Source organism: Miniopterus schreibersii (genome assembly GCF_964146895.1).
Source record: "Miniopterus schreibersii genome assembly, chromosome: 13".
NCBI lineage: Eukaryota > Metazoa > Chordata > Mammalia > Chiroptera > Miniopteridae > Miniopterus > Miniopterus schreibersii.
The window spans coordinates 18002671-18020409 of NC_138113.1; the positions used below are offsets into that span (position 1 = coordinate 18002671).

At 40.7% G+C, this 17739-nt stretch overlaps 2 protein-coding genes across 7 annotated transcripts in view; one reads left to right on the forward strand and one right to left on the reverse strand.

Moving 5' to 3' along the window:
- GALM (galactose mutarotase) overlaps nucleotides 1–1360 on the forward strand; it is a 40945-nt gene extending 39585 nt beyond the window's left edge. The window contains exons 7-8 of one of the 3 annotated variants that reach the window (XM_081156602.1): nucleotides 251–329; nucleotides 1103–1360. In XM_081156602.1, coding sequence (XP_081012728.1) covers nucleotides 251–328 — 78 coding nt within the window. In that variant the 3' untranslated portion in view covers nucleotide 329; nucleotides 1103–1360. Of the gene's footprint in view, nucleotides 1–250 lie in introns of all 3 variants that reach the window. The other 2 variants (XM_081156601.1, XM_081156600.1) reach the window with 2 other exon arrangements.
- Nucleotides 1361–11963: 10603 nt separating this feature from the next.
- On the reverse strand, nucleotides 11964–17738 carry SRSF7 (serine and arginine rich splicing factor 7). Of its 4 annotated transcripts, none has more exons than XM_081157087.1 (8): nucleotides 17536–17738; nucleotides 16366–16546; nucleotides 15611–15787; nucleotides 14665–14739; nucleotides 14478–14579; nucleotides 13475–13528; nucleotides 12912–12947; nucleotides 11964–12262 (listed from the first exon to the last, which is right to left on the reverse strand). In XM_081157087.1, the coding sequence occupies exons 1-8, from the start codon at nucleotides 17561–17563 to the stop codon at nucleotides 12208–12210; spliced, it is 708 nt and encodes a 235-aa protein (XP_081013213.1). In that variant the 5' UTR covers nucleotides 17564–17738; the 3' UTR covers nucleotides 11964–12207. The 4 variants fall into 4 exon arrangements, with proteins under 4 accessions (XP_081013213.1, XP_081013212.1, XP_081013215.1 ...); XM_081157086.1 differs by having other exon boundaries at nucleotides 14469–14579; XM_081157089.1 differs by lacking the exon at nucleotides 12912–12947.
- Between the last annotated feature and the right edge of the window lies 1 nt (nucleotide 17739).

The following is a 17739-nucleotide window of genomic DNA, read 5'->3' on the forward strand; positions in this document are numbered from 1 at the left end:
TGCAGCTTGCACCAGAATATAAATCAACACACAGATTCCTTCAAGAACGTCTTGCTACGACGTGTGCTTACTGATGTAGTGGATTTTCATTCTGGCTCACATTCTTTCTCTCATGGGAAACCAATAATAAACAGTTCTCACATTGCCACCTGGTGCACAGGGCTGGTCTAAAAGCCAGTCCAGAAACCATCCTGGGTAAGGGTGCGACCTGGGCTGGCAGAGTGTAACCTGTGTTTGTTCCCCTTCACAGCCCCACTTTCCTCCCGTGCTGCTGAGGCCTGGTGAGGAGTATGACCACACCACTTGGTTCAAGTTTTCTGTGGCTTAAGGTGTGGAAATATGATCTGCTCCAGGGCCAGGCTGGGAGCGCCTTCTGCAGCCTGTCTCCTATTCAGAGATGAGATGAAGATTTAGAGGCTTTAAAGTGATCCTGTGAATTAAAATCATACAAATGGTAGCTGTCATGATAACCAGTCTACTGATCTCCTTTCCAATGACTGGCTCCAGGTCAGGTCTAATGACCAGCCCTATTCTGTGTAGCTAAGAGGACCCAGACACCAATCATTATCCAAGCCCTAACCCTAGCCCAGAAATAGTGCCTCGACCCCCATGCTCTGTTGGCTCCATCTCCACACCTTTCATTGAGCCTACTCTCTCACTCACCTTTTTTCCCTTCTCTACCTCCTTGCCCTTGAGCATCTCTTTGGAATTTTCAAAGGTCACATTAGTTCACTCAGCTTGCTGGCAGATAGACCTCTCTGCCTAGGTAAGGCAGTAGATGAGTGAGAAGTGAGGGGGCTGACGCTTAAAGAAGGTAAGTGACCCCCTAAAGGTACATAGCTGGGAGCAATTTTAGCCAGGACTTGGTCAGGTCATGTGAATTCAAGTCGCCTTCTCTGCTCCCCTTGTCTGCTGAGCATTCCTGGGGTCACTCATGGGCAAAGCAGGGGCTGAGCCTTATCTGTTAGAGCCAGCCTTTCTTCCCAGATTCACTTTTATAGAAAGCATTAGTCTGAGTTTGATTAACTGCCTCTGAGCCTTAGAAGTGGTGTGACTTAGTGTCCAGGAAAGAATCTGTAATTTTGACTCTCTGCCTTTGAAGTTAACTGATAAAGTCCAGCCCAGCCAAAGTATGGAAGAAAGGAAGCCATGGAGTCAGGAGCTGTGTCAGTGTGAGGAGAGGGCCTTACCTGAGGATTGCACATTGCACCTGGAACAAATGTTGTATGATGTGGATGAAGCTGGGGCTCCCTCTTTTCCTGAAGAGTTGAATCAGTGATGGGTTTGGGTTGGTGATTTTTAAAGAAATGTATCTTTTATATACTAGCAATCAATTGAAATAAAATATAAAAACCTACACCTTCAAAGACTCCATTTCCTCACTTATCTTTAAATCTGTCAGGCATGGATCTTTAGTAAGTGGACCAAGGATATGGTGTGTTCTGGGTTCTACTATGCTCTCCAGTACGAGTGCCAGCATCTTCCTAGAGGAAAGCTGGAAAGCGACCTAACTGGTAGCCTGGTGAGCTTCCCAGACTTCCTCTCTCTTAGCAACCACTATAAACCAAAGATAGTGTTTATTTTTTAATTCATTTCAACATGGATTTTCTGAGTACCTATTTTGCAGACAGTTCTCTGCTGTGTCTATTAAGGGAATTAAGAGGTAATGTCTAAGATGAAGTATGTTCCCTCGGGGGTATCACAGTCTCTCTGAGAGAGACAAGACCAACAGTAGCAATTCAGTGATGCAGAATTGCATTGTCACATGGCTGGGAGCCCTGAACTAGTACTAACTTTGCTTCTGGCATTTACTTTGTGGGCAGACAATCTGATTTCACTTGGCCTCTGATTTCTCACTTACAAGGCAAAGTTTTCCTCTGTTCTAAAAAAAGAATTGTTTTTATAATAAGCCTAGCCTAGAGTAACCCAAATAAGGATATTCAACTTTAGGACAGTGAAAATTACTGGTATTTTGTGTTATGAAAGGCAATAAAGAGGCAAAGTTTGTTTGATTGTCAAGCCATAAGTCTGATGAAGGTAAAATTTGAGAGAAATTGATCTTTGGTGATGGTAACCAGTCTATTCTTTTTCATGAAACACACACATAAAAGAGAACTTGATGTTCTTGAGAAAAGATACTACATAGTTATGAGACACGTAGAGTATGATGTATGAGCATAATTGTAGCATTTTATGATGAAATCACTGAAGGTGTCAGCAAGAAACAATTTTACAGTCTAACAACTGGACGCTTTGCTCATGTGAGATGGTGAAAACAAACATGGTATTTAGTATGAAAAACATGTAAATACAGCCTGGTTGAAAATGCAAATATCCACTAAAGCGCAATATACACTCCCTCCCAAGAATAAGGAGTCCCTAGGAGTCCAAACCTTCCTTATCACACACCCCCACCCACAACCAGGTTAGTGCTTTATTGTTCTGAGTTCTGATCCTTCACAGGTGAGCATTCACTGATTTCACTCAATGATCTGTGGAATCCTGTTTCAAATTCATAGGACATTAAGTTCTTATCATTAGCCGTAGGATTTTCATTATTCCAATTTCCACTCATTTTGCCTAACAAGAAAGATGTACTATTAAATAATTGCACAAACACTGCTATAAAGACTAAGATGCCATGCTGTGGAGGTTAAATTGTGACTATGGCAGTCCAACCTCATCAGACTAAAGGAAATTAGTGTCAATGAATAAATGGATAGTTTGTGAAAAGCAGAACATGAGCCCTAGGTTGAGCGTCAACCTAGGATCCAGGCGATCGGGGTTCAATTCCTGGTCAGGGTACGTGCCCGGGATGCAGGTTTGATCCCTAGTCAGGGGCGTGCAGGAGGCAGCTGATCAATGACTCTCTCATTGATGTTTCCTCTCTCTCTCTCCCTCTCCCTTCCTCTCTCTGAAATCAATAAAGACATATTAAAAAAAAAAGCAGAACATGAGAAAATACAAGACTACCAGAAGACAGGAGGGAAACACAACATATACCCTGTTCCCTAGCCAGGTCCCATTACCAATTCTAACTATTAAACAATTGGATCACCAGTTTGCAAGGGGCTATCTGGGCAGTTTTGACAGGAGTGCAAACCTTTTCCAATCAAGGTATTTATCTTCTCCCTCTAAGTTCCAACTTCTCCAATTACCCAAATTATAATTAAAGTCTCAGATGCTTTGGGTAGCACTTCAGCTGTAGCCAAGAAAGGTGCTCAGCAAATCCTCTCCTCAAAAAGGCAACTATAATGCTGAGGGAAAAACTGACAAGACAATTTTGTTGCTTTGGAAACTGACCAAAAACATACAACAATCTGAGATGTGTTTCTGTTTGAAAAACGGCTGAACTTTGGGTAGGAACAGTGGGAAACTGGTGTTCTTACCTGAGGCTGTTCCCATTCCCCTTACTTTCCCAGCTCAGTCACTGTGTTCTGCCAGGACAAAACAGAACATGAGGCCCAGCAGGTTGCTGTGGTTGATGGGGAGCTCACTCAGTTTGGAGTGGTGGGTCATACCCATGTCCAAAAACCTTATCAGTGCAATGGAAGTATAATGATTTCTGTTATGCGAGCACGGAGGGCTGATGGCTCTGTTAGCCTGAGGTTGCAGTCATGATCAGAGCAAGCAGGCTCTGCCTAATCATGCCGAGTACATGCATAGAAGAGGGTACAACCTATTCACACACTCCTGGCCAACTCTGAGGGCATGCAGGTGCAGAGAAAATAAAGAGGGGCTCAGCAAAAAGTAAAGCCAGGACAGACTTGAAAACAACCTAAACACTGAATTTACTCTCTACCTACACAGATACATCAGCAGAGGGGAAAAACCTGACTGGTTGAGGTGTTTCTGTCCAGTTAATGGCTGACCACTAACCTATGCAGACACAGGGCAACCCTCAAGAAAGCTGAGCTTAAAAATAAACACAAGATTTAAAAAATAATAACCAAAATACTAGAGATTATAAAAAAGAACCAAGTGGAATTCTGAGGCTGAAATCTACAATAACAAATGAAAAGTTCTCTAGAGAGGCTCCAAAGCAGATTCAAGATAGCAGAACTGCAAGATAGATTAATGGAAATTATCAAATTTGAAAAACTGAGAAAAGACCTGAGGCGTGTGGGACAACATCAAGTGCAATGGGAGTCCAAAAAGGAGAGGAGAAAAATATTTCAAAAAATAATTTTGGGCCCGGCTGGGCGTGGCTCAGTGGTTGAGCATCCATCTATGATCCAGGAGATCTCGATTCCATTCCCGGCCGGGCACACGCCCAGGTTGCGGGCTCCATCCCCAGTTGGGGGCGTGCAGGAAGCAGCTGATCAATGACTCTCTCATCATTGATGTTTCTCCCTCTCTCCCCCCACCCTCCTTTCCTCTCTCTGAAATCAATAAAGGTATCTTTTTTAATAAAAACAATAATTTTGGGGGAAAACTCTCCAAATGTGATGAAAACCATTAATCTATATATCCAGAAATCTCAACAAACTCCAAGAAAGATAAATACAAAGAGATCCTCACCTAGATATGTCTTATTTAATGTCAAAAAAACAAAGAAAATCTGAAAGCAAGAGAAAAATGACTCATCAGTACAGGGAACATCAGTACAATTAACATCTGACTTCTCATCTCAAACGATGGACCAGGAGGCAGTAGAATGACATGGTCAATGTGCTTAAAAACCAGTGACTCCATATCACCCAAAACAGCCCTTCAAAAGTGAAATTAAAACATTTCCAGATACACAAAGAATGAGAGAATTCATTGCTAGCTGACCTGTCTTACAACAAATACTAGAGGAAGTCCTTCATGCTGAAAAAAAATTAGATGGTAACTCAAATCCATGGAAAGAAATGAAGAATATCAGAAATGATAAATATGTGAGTTAAAAAAGTATTTTCTCATCACTTCGTTAAAAGATATAAAATTGTATAAAACCACACTTATAAAATGGTATCACTGAGTTTATAATACACATACAGAGCACAAGGGAGGAAAGTTCAGAAAAAGAAAATATTGGAGCAAAATTTCTGCATTTTACCAAAATATTAATCCGAAATAGACTGTGATAAATTAAGATGCAACTACTAAGGAAATAACTAAAAACTAAAGTAAAAAAAAAAAATCAAGAAGTTAAAATGATAGATTAAAAAATATTTAATGTAAAAGAAGGCAGTTGAAGGAGGAAGAGAAAAAGACAGGAGACATAGTAAACAAAATGACAACTGTAAATCCAATCATATTAAATGTAGATGGTTTACACAACCCAAAAGACAGTTTGTCAGATTGAATTAAAAAGCAAGATCTAGTAACCAACTATATATACCAATAAGCTGAAAGTAAACATGGAAAAGATATACCATACAAATAGTAATCATCAGAGAACTGGAGTGGCTATTTTAATATCAGACAAAATAGACTTTAGAACAAGAAATATTACTAGATAGATATTTTACAATGATAAAAGCATTAACACATCAGAAGATTTAACAATTATAAACGTTACATATGCACCTAATAGAGCTTTAGAGGCTTTGAAGGAATAATTGTGACCAGAGGCCATGCCTGGAGCAGCATTGGTATTGGGCACAACTCAATAGTTATGATAAATACCACTTGAAATTTCCTGAACGTTACCTTTTTTTTAGATGAATATTTATCTGAGCACAGTGACCTCTACTGGTACTAATATAAATGAAAATGCAGTTTCTGAACCCATTTCATAGAAAAGTTCCATTTCAGCATAGGGTCATTTGGTTAGAGAAAGGATCAGAGAAACCTAGAAAACACATTAACAGAACCCTGCTTTGAATCACATGTGAGTGCTACTAACTTTATTATAATAGCAATAAGCCAGGCCAATCCATTCAATAACTATGTTTACTATGTCTCAACTAGGCTAAGCTGGCTAACAGCCCCTACCCTCCAACAGTTTTCAACTCTGGTTATATACTAGAATCAGCAAGGGAGTTTTTTGGATTTTAATGCCCAGGCTTCACCCTCAGCAATTTTGGTTTCATTAGGTTTTAAAGCTCCTTGGGTCCTAATATATAACCAGGAATGAGAACCACTGCCCTAGAGTAAAAGCTTTCCCCATTATTCTCTCATAAAGTCCAACAGTGTGTAAGTACGTAACTGTGTTCAGCTAGAATTTGCTTCCTAGCTTCATGAAGCACTTCCTCAAGAATGAGTCACAGAGAAACTATCTTCCTTGTTAAGGCCCTGCAAACCCTATCAATAATCCTGGCACCCAAGGTCTTCAGAGAGAATTATTTTGAAGATTGTAAACACTTGAAGATACATGTCTAAACCAGGGATTGACAAATATTTTCTATAAAGGGTCAGAGTATTTTAAGCTGTGTGAGACTTACAGTCTATTGTAATTACTCAACTCTTGTCATTGTAACATAGAAAGTCATAGACAATAGGTCAATGAATGAACATGACTGTGTTCCCATAAAACTTTATGGATACTGCAATTTATTTGTTTTTAAATATATCTTCATTGATTTCAGAGAGAAGAAAGGAAAGGGAGATAGAAACATCAATGATGAGAGTCATCAATTGGCCACCTCCTGCACGCCCCCAACTGGGGACAGAGCCTGCAACCTGGGCACGTGCCCTGACTGGGAACTGAACCCAGATTGCCTGGATTCTAGGTCGATGCTCAACCGCTGAGCCACGTCCGGCCAGGCTGCAACTTGAATTTCACATAATTCTCATGTCCTTGAAATATTATCTTTTTTCCCCAACCATATAAAAATGTAAAGACCATCTTAGCTCATTAGCTGTATGAAAACAGCAGTGGGCCAGATCTTGCCTGCAGGCACTACTTTCCTGAATCCTGGTCTAACAAATAGCCAGCACTCTGAAAGAATAGAAAAATTAATGCATAGCATATTCATCCTTAGGCAAAGGGAGCAGTGCGTTCTTGTTACAGGAGCCCAGGAACTCTGGTGATTGCCCTCTTGACCATGACTGAGATAAACTGGCCCATCTGCTTTGACCTGTGCCATGTTATCCCTACAGCCAGACTTTTTTATCCATGGCTATAAAAGGATTCATCTTCTGCAATCCAGATTTCCTGAAGATATGTTACAACCCAAAATAAAAATAGGATCTTTGTATAGGATAATATCCAGCTACCTTTAAGCTTTAGTCACTAAGATCCATCCCCTTTAGTCAGGGAATCTAGAGGTGGAGACCATATAACCTCAGGCAGCAGAGTCATGAAATAGACACTGCTAGTTCAATGACTTGACCTTACATGGATTAGGCTGACTCACCTGGGCTCAACAGCTCTTGGGGTGGTATGTCTACACCCTTTTTCTGCAGAGAACTTTCTGCACAGAAATTTTCCACACCTTTTCTGAGTAGAACTCTGACTTAACCCAGATGAGGAGGGAAAAACCTTGCACTAGAGCCGCAGAGTAGAGCTGGGAATTGTAAATAGCAGCCTAAGGATCTCAATCCTCTGCAGGCAGATTCAGACAGGAGTCAGTCTTATAGGGGACTAAAATAATTCTCTGAAGACCGTGGGTGCCAGGATTGATAGGATTTGCAGGGTCTTAACAAGGAAGATAATTTCTCTGTGACTCATTCTTGAGGAAGTGCTTCATGATTTTAATTGATTATAAAGGTCTCACAGAAAAGGTTAAAATTTTATGTTTGGTTTAATAGATTAGAATTCATTCATTCATCAACTCACTTTTTATTCACCAAACATTTAAGTATTAACAAGTGCTAGGCAACAAGGAACTGGAACAAGGCCTGGTACCTGCTGTCACAATGTGCCTCGTGGTGGCAAACCTGCAGAGAAGTAAACAGATTACAGTGTAAAGAGGTATCCCACTATGGAAGAAGTTCAGTGTGTTGAGAGCAAGGGAACCTAAACCAGACTTTTAAACACATGAAAATTTTCCAGAGTGGGGGGAAACATGTACTTTACAACTTAAAAAAGGCCTGGCTGGGTATGGCTCGGTGGTTGAGCATCAATCTAGGATCCAGGAGATCACGGTTCATTTCCCGGTTAGGGCACATGCCCAGGTTGCGGGCTCGACTCCCTAGTTGGGGGCTTGCAGGAGGCAGCTGATCAATGACTCTCATTGTTGATGTTTCACCTCTCCCTCTCCCTTCCTCTGACTCAATAAATTTTTTAAAAAGAAAAAAAAAAAATGTGTTGAGACACCATTTTTAACACAAGATTGGTAAAAATCAACAAGCTTCATAGCCCACCATGTGGTCGTGTACCATGTGGGCAAACAGGAAAACAGGCACTCCTACACATTGCCACAAGGGCAAACTAACAGTATCTAACAAAAATGTAAATGCACATGCACGTACCCTTTGATCCAGCAATTCTACTTCTAGGGATTGCCATATATATGCACGGTCACATGCGCAATGTATTTATTGTACAAGGGTATTCACTGCAGCATTGAAATAGAATTAGAAACAGCCCCATCTACCAGAAGGGAAATGACTCAATTCCTGCACTCTGCTCAAAAACTCTCAAGGTAAAAGCGAGCCCTTTCTAGGGCATACAAAGGCCTACGTGACGCATATCCGACATCCTCACCTTCCCATGCCACCTCTTCCCTCTCCTGTGCACTTCCTATTGGTCTCCTTACCCTCCGACAACTCAAAACTACTTTAGGGCCTTTATACTTACTGTGCCCTCTGCCTAGAACTCTTTCCCCAGAACTAGATGTGGCCTACTCCCTCACTAGCTCAAATGCCACTTTCAGAGGCCGCCTCAGAGCACCCTTCACACACCAACCAGCTCCCAATTCCTCTTACCCTGTTTCATTCTTTCACTTGTATTACCCACCTGATATTTGTTCATCTCTCAAGAATTTAAGCTCCATAAGGATAAAGACTTTGTTCACTTCTGTATTCCAATGCTAGCAGTAGCTGGCACATTGAAGGGGCACAAAATTTTACTGCATAAATTCTGCAACATCCAGGCAACTAAATAGTATGCAACATTAAAAAAAGAAGACGAAGTGCCATTTTACTTATATGAAAGATATTAAATGAGAAAAGCAAGGTGTATCTTGTATTAAACGAAAAAAGGAGAAAGTATCTATGTACATTTGATCAGGCTACATAACTGGTTAACAATGGTTTCCTTTTGGGAGTTAATTGGATGGCTGAGAGTCAGGCCTAGGGAGCCTTCTCACTGTATACACCTCAAATATATTACCAAGTCTAAAAAGGAAAATAGATTGAGCCAGTGGCCTATGGGAAAAGGAAAAAGCACTAAGTTTGAGAAATGGCCTTAAGTTAACTGGCTACTACATTCCAAGTGCTCCAGAATTATCCTTCTATTCAGCATCTTTTCCACATTAGGTCTGGAAAGAAAACTGCTAAGTTATTAACAGTAATCTACAATGCATAGGATCAATTGTAAATTTTCCCCCCATAATGTGACTTTGTTTTAAAGGAGCAGTCAAGTGCTTTATTGATTAAAAAGAGCAAGGGCTTTAAAACCATAGGTAGAATTCAAACTTTGCCTACCTCTTAGCAGGTTAATAGTTGAGTATTAATTTACCTCTCTCCTCTTCTGTGAGATGGGGTTAACAGTACTATTTTGTTGTGAGGATTAAGTGACAATGTCCTTTGATATTTTTACTAGAATGGTAACAACAAACCTGTCAAGGTGTGGGAAAAAGAACTATCAGGCTTTGAAACTGTTTACCGATGCTTTTTCCCTTAATTGAAGACAATTCTGGATATAACAGCTTTAATACCTAGGCATCTTTGCCCCATTTCTTTGGCTTGTCATCAGTCATCACCACACTCCAAGACCAGCCCAGGCACCTAGTATTTCTTGTGACTTTGACCTTTTTTGCTTCATGTCTTCCCGGCTATACAATTATGTACACATATTCTAGCTTACATAGCCCTGCCTTCCAAAGGTCTCTAAGCAGCAGTTGCTCACTAAGCCAGATCTAATGAATTCTTTGCTATTATTTTTCACTCTGATAACTCTTTGCTAACTTGTCAGCTTTAGGGCTCCCTATACCTACTAGTTTATCTTGGAAACCAGTCCTCCTTTAGACTTCAAGATAGGCTACACAAAGATGACAATCACAATCCCCTACTACCATTCATTTAACCAAGTCTCAAATTGATGGCATTTCAAGACCCCCAATTTTCTGTCCTCAGAAAGGACACTGCAAGATGGACCACTTTCACTTGATATTTAGCCTGGTTTAAGACCCAAGGGAGAAATGCCACTGTGAAGTACACTACTTACCTCTCTATACATAGATGAGGACCAGATAAGGTTCTATGTCCAAAGCATATCTGACATGTTACCTACTAATAATCAGAGCCAGGTTTACAATTTCGAGTGATTTAGAGTCTGAACCAGCACTTTCCAAGTCAGTCATATAATCTATTTAGCAGTCCTAACCTCTAAAAGTAGAAAAGTACACTATCCAAAGTGTATCATTTTAAGATGTATTCTAAACACAGGAGTACTGAGTTGTAGTCAATGGTATAAAAGGTGTTCACCTAGATAACCAGGTTTCCCTTTCCCTTAAGGATAGAACTTTGTGTTTTTTCTTAAACCATTTTGCCCCTACCCCACCCTCCCTATCTTTTTATCCTTTCATATGATCTCTAGAACACTGCTAGTAATCCATTCCAAAGCTACAGAAATAATTCCTACTCTTGGCTCAGAACTCCCACTTTCAAAAACTGAGTATCAGGATTGTTTGTTCTCTGCAGATTTATTGTTGAGTAAACTTATCTTTATATAATACAGAACAATTAAAGCCAAGTGCAACAAATAAAATTAGCCTGCCAATTACAGTTTTATACCAACCATAATTCAGCCAGTTTTCCAAATTCTAAAAACAAAGTATCCAAACCTCCAACATACTAGTGATCATTCAGACCAAATAATTTGAGGCAGACCAGTATTCCAAAATTGCAATGCTATCCAGTAACTTTGTTAAGCATAAGGAAATGGATAAGGGCAGATAGATACCTGTGCCACCAGTATTAATCATTCTGCAAAATCTTTTTTTTTTTTGCATGATCTTTTTTTTTGCACCAAGGCTAGAGAACACCTGGTAGAAGCTTGACCAGGAAACTCAAAATTAACTGTTACTGTCCTACTAAAGATATTTAAAGTCTAAATAGGCTATAATATTCTAAGGTCTACCAGATGCTACCAAAAACCGACTTAAGGTGTGCTAAATATAGGTGAGATTTACAAAACTGTCTCATTAACATTTCTGATTGACATCTTTAATTACTTTGCACCAGCCTGGCAAAATAAGATAATAGTTATGTTGGTGGTTGGGAACTGAAAAAAATCTAGCTTGGGAATTAAGAGATCTCTGCTCAGAATAAGGCAATCCATTTGAAAGAATAGATGAGAGTGTCTGGGCTGGAAAATTTTGCAAAGCTGGTTTACATGAAAATGTTTTGTCCCAAATTTAGACAATTCCTCAAACATGCAAAAATGTTGGTATAAAATTGGCTAAAGTTAACAGAGAACTTCCTAAAAGGGGAGTTCTGATTTGACATCATTCCATCTAATAGCCTGAAAACTTCAGTAACTCTACTTTTAAGTAGCATTCAGCAAAGTTCTTATACCATTTACTTTAATAAGCTTTGTTTAGTCCTTGTAACACTTATTTATAGGCAAATCAGTGGTTCCTTTAGTTGACAGATCTAGATCATTAGCCTGATAATATGCAACACCAACTCCAATTGATTAATTCAGGGATTTGTCATGATGTATTCATGCTATTAAGGAGGACTCGAGTTATCTTACCCAAACCTCTAAGGGTAAAAGGGAGTTTTCCAAGTGTATGTATACGACAGTTAACGACGTTGAGGACTTTACACCATTAAACTTTGAATGCCGGTCTGTACGAATATGGTTGATAACAAAGATGACTACTGAAGATTACCAAGTATTAATATTGAACACAGATCAAAAATCTAGTTAGAAACATTTTATTTAAATGTGCCAAATAAAAACCCACATTTTCAAACCATAAGATGTTAATACATTCAACAAAAATTTATATTATCTTACTGCTGTGAATTTACAGAGTAATAATCCAGATCCATTTTGATTAGATGGTTGAAATAACCTTCCTAGGTTACATTTTACAAACATCACAAATCCCTTATAATAATGTAAACAAAATAACTTTTCCCTAAAAGGTGAACTTGAGAACTTCAGTCCACTCTTTCAGGACTTGCACTTCTTCTCGGACTTCCTGATGGGGAACGACTAAAAAGAAAAACATTAGGTGTGGAACCCATTAGTGTCTACTGAAACTTACTCTTCTCATGAACATGTCAGGGTAAAGCTGTTTCAATAAATCCAAAGGTGGCCAAAGGAGCTAAGTTTCTATAGCAGAGAACTAAAAATTACATAAAGGATTTATACACAAATCCTTTGTCCCTAATTAAGATTAGTCTTAATAGCCTCCTTGCTAAAATTGCAAGGTTAAATTAAAGAGAACTATTTGAATTTTGGATTTTTTGGATCATTAGCAGCAACTAGACAGATAATGGTTTAGCTCCAAGATTTCAATCTACAAATTTTTCTTCATGTAGGCACTTCCTTTTTACCTACTTTTGCTATGTTGGGGGAAAAGCATGTTTCTTAATGTGAAATTATACAATTAAGACTTCACAGGACTACATACATCTTGATCATCTTTCTAACACTTTATGACTAAATATTTCCAAAAATATAAGGTGATATTGAAGCAGAAAAAGCGACCCTTTAAACAACTTAGTAAGTAGTCTTTATGTATATAGCACCAATTCTCCAAAGAGTTCAAAATCAAAGCCTGCAAAGTAGGCAGGAAGCAACAAATTCCACAGAGGCCACATCTGACAGTTAAAATTTGGCAACGAATTATTTAGCTTACCTTCTTTTTGGAGATGGAGATCTGGACTTTGATCGGCTGTCAAAACATGAGAAATTCTATTAAGAAAAAGTACTAACCAATCCCTTTTCTTATAGTCATAATATCATGAAATAAACCCCCACTGTCCTGAACTTAAAATGTCAGGCTGCAATTAAACTGAAAATAAATAAGCCTATCAGTTTTTGCTAACAAAAGCCAATCTTTCAACAACTGTTCTTCATAAAATGAACTACTGTTGTCATGATTAATCTGCCTTTTAACCACAACTATCTCAGAATGCTTCTCCACGCACTTATTAGTTCTATCAAGGCCTCTTAACATAACCAAAGTCACAAACTGCTTTCTCACTATAGCTTGACATTCCCATGTCCAGGAAGTCATCCAGAATGGGCACGTACAAATGAAGTTCTAAAGTTTGGTTTATTAATAAGGTACTGTGTTCCCTCCCACTCAACACCTAGCCTTAGAGTTAACACTTGAAACTTCAACAATTCAAAAACTTTGAACTCTTTGGATATTGGTGCCATATAACTACAAGAGCATTTATCAAATTTTACCCATACCTGCTTCTTGGTCTTGAAAGAGACCTGGATCTTGATCTTGACCTCGACCGTGACCTTAAAAACAAAAATTATACCAATTAGTCCATACTGGTAATTCCCTTAAACACCTTCTGAGCACCTCATTAGGTAGGCTCCGAACAGAGGCCAAAACTGAGCAAGATGCAACTCTTGCCTTTTATCAGTCTAAGATTAGGCCAACTGTCACATTTTCAACAAGCTTTGGTATCAAATAAATAAGGAACCACCATTTCAATTATTTGCTTCTATCAGACTCAATGAGCTGGATTGTCAGGTGCAGAGATATAATATTCTTAGAGTATGGTATTCCAAGAGAAAGTAGACTGTTTTCATTTAAGACTGATTTGATTTGATTTAAAAGAACCACATAGACCCCTGGACAGAGATTTCAATTATTCAGGTGATAAGATCAGTGAAAAGAAAGTCGCAGTGGGTAAGGCTTTATTCTTAAATCAGTAAGCTTTCATGGTTCAAGATCATCAATTTATCACAGAAGCCAAATCAGGCTGACATACACATTTTGGGGTCCCATAATCAAATTAAATTCCTTTATCTAGAGAGAGGGGGTCCAGAGCTTTCAAAAATGGACCACAAAAGTTTCAGAATTTCTGCATTTAAAGACTTATAGAATAATGGTATCTCCCAGTGGCATTCCCTACTACTGATTCATCATCTGTTGTATTGTCAACTCATTTTCTAAATGTTATTCATTTTTATCACCTTTACACGCCTTCCACAAAGGGAGTAAAAAAAGCTGAAGTTCTGTTTGATTTTTACCTTCTTAAATTTCAGTGTCTAAACTTAAGTGCCTGGCTAAATAAGCCATGTTCACCCATATGTACACTACTACTTCCCTAAACTTTCCAAAGTCTCAAATTCACCCCAGCATCCCAAATTATGTCCTTAAGACACTCTTCTACTGTCATTAAGACGTGACAATCCAAATACAGATAAGGGGGTAAAAAATGTTACATACTGGAAATACCTCGATCCTTTTATAGAACCAGACCTAGATCGTCTGAGTGATGCTGATCGTGATCTACGAAGAGACACAGATCTTGATCTTCGAGGAGAGGCTGATCTTGACCTAAAAATTAAATCAAAGAGGTTTAGGTCCATTTCCAATTGAAGTTTCTTATTGCTTGTTAAAACTTGCATTAAAGATCTCTCACCTCCTTCCCCTGCTCCTGCTTCGTGAGCGAGAATATCGCCTACCCCTGGATCTCGAATGTGATCTAGACCGTGACCTATTTTTCAAGTTAGGAAAATAACAAAATGTTAGATGATAACTCGTTTTTATAGTTTGTGTGCCTCTGCTGAAATCAAATCTCAAAACTATTTAAATTTAGTGTCTCATTTGGAAATAAACTCTGGGCCTATTAGTTGTCCAGTTTTTTTTTTTTTTTAAACTACCTAAAAAAAGATTTGTTAAAAGTTGAATTACATTTTAGAATTACATAATATAAAACACTGTAATGTGTATTTAAAATAAACCTTGCAAGTTTGCAGGTCGACCCTCTTTGGCCCATGGTCTAGTAGATCTAGACGATCTAGAAGTATCTATAGCCGATCGCTGCATCTAGATGTTTTCTTCAATCTAACGACGATCAAACTGACAGCCAAATGAGCCAGGTGAGGCTTGATTGACGCAAGAAGATTTTTCTAGTTGGAAATGTGGTCAATCTGGTGTTCCTCTTTCTAAACCGGAGGGGGCCCCAATTGTAAGCCAAATTTACTGTTACGGCGATCACCGACTCAAATTTTCTGCCCTTTAAAGAATAAGGTGAAGCTAGGTGTAGATGACTCGAGGGGATCTGGCCTCTTATGCTGATCACCTCAAGGTCTAGGAGGATCTTAATTGTCGGATTTGCAAGGCGCCTCAGCATATCATAAGGCTCGTGACATTCTGAATCAAGGCGACTGACTCAAACGAAGAAACCTGAAAGGTTTTGACCAGGTTGATTATTAATATATTAACAATTGTTTAATTAAACACAAATTGTAAAATACACCTGTACAATTAACATTCAAGTTTATATAAAAATACTAGTTTCTGCCTTGCTAATAAAAGAATTACTTGATTAACTAGTATACCAACCATTCTTTTAAAATAAATACCTGCTTCTTCTTCTCCGGCTATAGCGATGACAATCATAAGCATAATGTCCCTTTTCGCCACACTCATAGCATCTATCATTGGGATCAAAGGGACGTCGGGCAGGTGGTCTATCAAAACGAGATCTCCGAGGCATGCCTGTTGATAATTCAACCCTCACTCGGGAACCACAAATCACCCTATAAGAGAGAAGTAACAGCTTCAGCTGCAGTATTTATAAAGTATAACCACAGCAGTTTTTCATACCTTCCAAAACTTGCTTTAGTGAACAAAGCTCTTTAAGAGATGAATAGAAATGGAGAGGAGTTCGTGAAATGAAGCCACCAAGCACAGTGAGTTGCGTTGAATATCCCAGGACTGTTTCAGAAGCATGGGGACTCAGCTCTGTTTTGTCTCAACTAATGTAGCTCACCCTCCCGGGGCGGCGAGAGCACCCAGCCAATCGCTCCTACACCACACTGTCTCTAAAACGTGTCTTTTGGTGCCACAAATAAAAATCTATGAAATTGTAAAATAGAAAGACAAGCAACAAAGTTCTAATGCTAAAAAAATACATGACTTCTGGATTTAGAACTTTTCAATCACTCTGCTTCCACAGGCCAACTCCACCTTTGCTCCCTTTCTTAAATAAATAAAATGATTAGCTATTTACAACTTCCTCTAGACTACAGAATCCAAGCTTAGCACCTAGCTTATCACCCAGCCCACCAGACTATTCTAACGAACATGTAGGTTTCATAGCCGGCATCTTACTTACTTGCCATCCAGGCCTCGCACTGCATCTTCTGCATCTCTAGGGTCTTCAAATTCCACAAAGGCAAATCCTGGAGGATTTCTTGCAATCCACACAGTTCTTAAGGGACCATAATAACTGAAAGCCCTTTCTAACTCTCCTTTGCCAGCACCAGTTCCCAGGTTACCAACATACACCTTGGTTTCTGTTTAAAAATGCAAATAGAAGAATGCACGTTATGCAAAATTTGATCCAAGTTTGAATGACTTTGCCTTACAACAGGCCATCCGTAAGCCTGTTCAAAGCACGTTTCGTGCTCTATCAAGGATTGAATTTGGTCTTAAAACCAGCAAAGTCCGTCATTTCCTGAAGAGCCGGGCGTATGACAAAGCAGGGAAACACCTCCAGGACGCCGGTACCGACGAGTGGTAGGATATTCCGAGCGCGAGGCGGGTTCCGCCCCGGCCCCGCCCCCGAGTCCCGGCAGCCCCGGGAGCGCGGGGAGCGCGCGGACCCGCGGCCGCAGCGGCGTCGGCGGCGGGCCGGCCCCGCCACGGGCCCGGCGGGAGCGCGGGGCTGCGCCGGCTCTCGTCCTCCGCGGCAACCGCCCCGGGCGCAGGCTCGCCCGAGACTCCAGCTCCCCGCCCCAGTCATAAACCGCGCCCGAAACAGCTAAAAGAGAAAAGAAACCAGCCGCCAGACGAAAAGATTATGTCTCCATACCCTCTCCGCAGTTTGACCGATTGCGTGACGAGAAAGCGCGGCTCGAAGCTGCCCGTTTTGTTCAGGCTCAAATTCACCCGTGATTTTATGGCTGCGACCAGACTGTCCGCTAAAGTGGCGGGAAAGCGCCAAGGAAATGCGCCACCATGCTCGTCAATGTGCGCAAAATGGCAGCCGAGGGCGGGGGGGTGTGGGGTGGCTCGAAGAAGGGCAACAGGAAAGCCGTGACCGTGGGCCTGACTTGGGCTGGGGCGCGAGACGAAAATGCCCGAGAATTAACACAGAACCCGGCCGAGACCTACACCCGCCCTCCCCGTCTCCCTCCAATCTCCCGCCCCCGCCGCCTCCGGCTTCGTAAAGCCGCCATTACGCACGCGGAATAACCGTCTCCCAACCGCCGCGCCAACCCCACGGCCTCGCAAGACGCGCTGCACCCCCAATACCGCCCCTCGCTGGGCCTTCGCCTCTTACCTCCTCCGTACCGCCCGTAGCGCGACATGATGACCGGCCCGCGAGCTCGGCTCGATCGCTCGCAGCGCCCAGGGAGCGAGTCACACAAAAGCAGCCAAACGCTACCACGCCAACGGTCCCAGCGGCACTACGAGGAAGAGCCTGGGTTCCGGCTTTTATACGCGGCGGCCGGGTGGCGCTGCGCATGCGCCCCCTCCGAGTTCT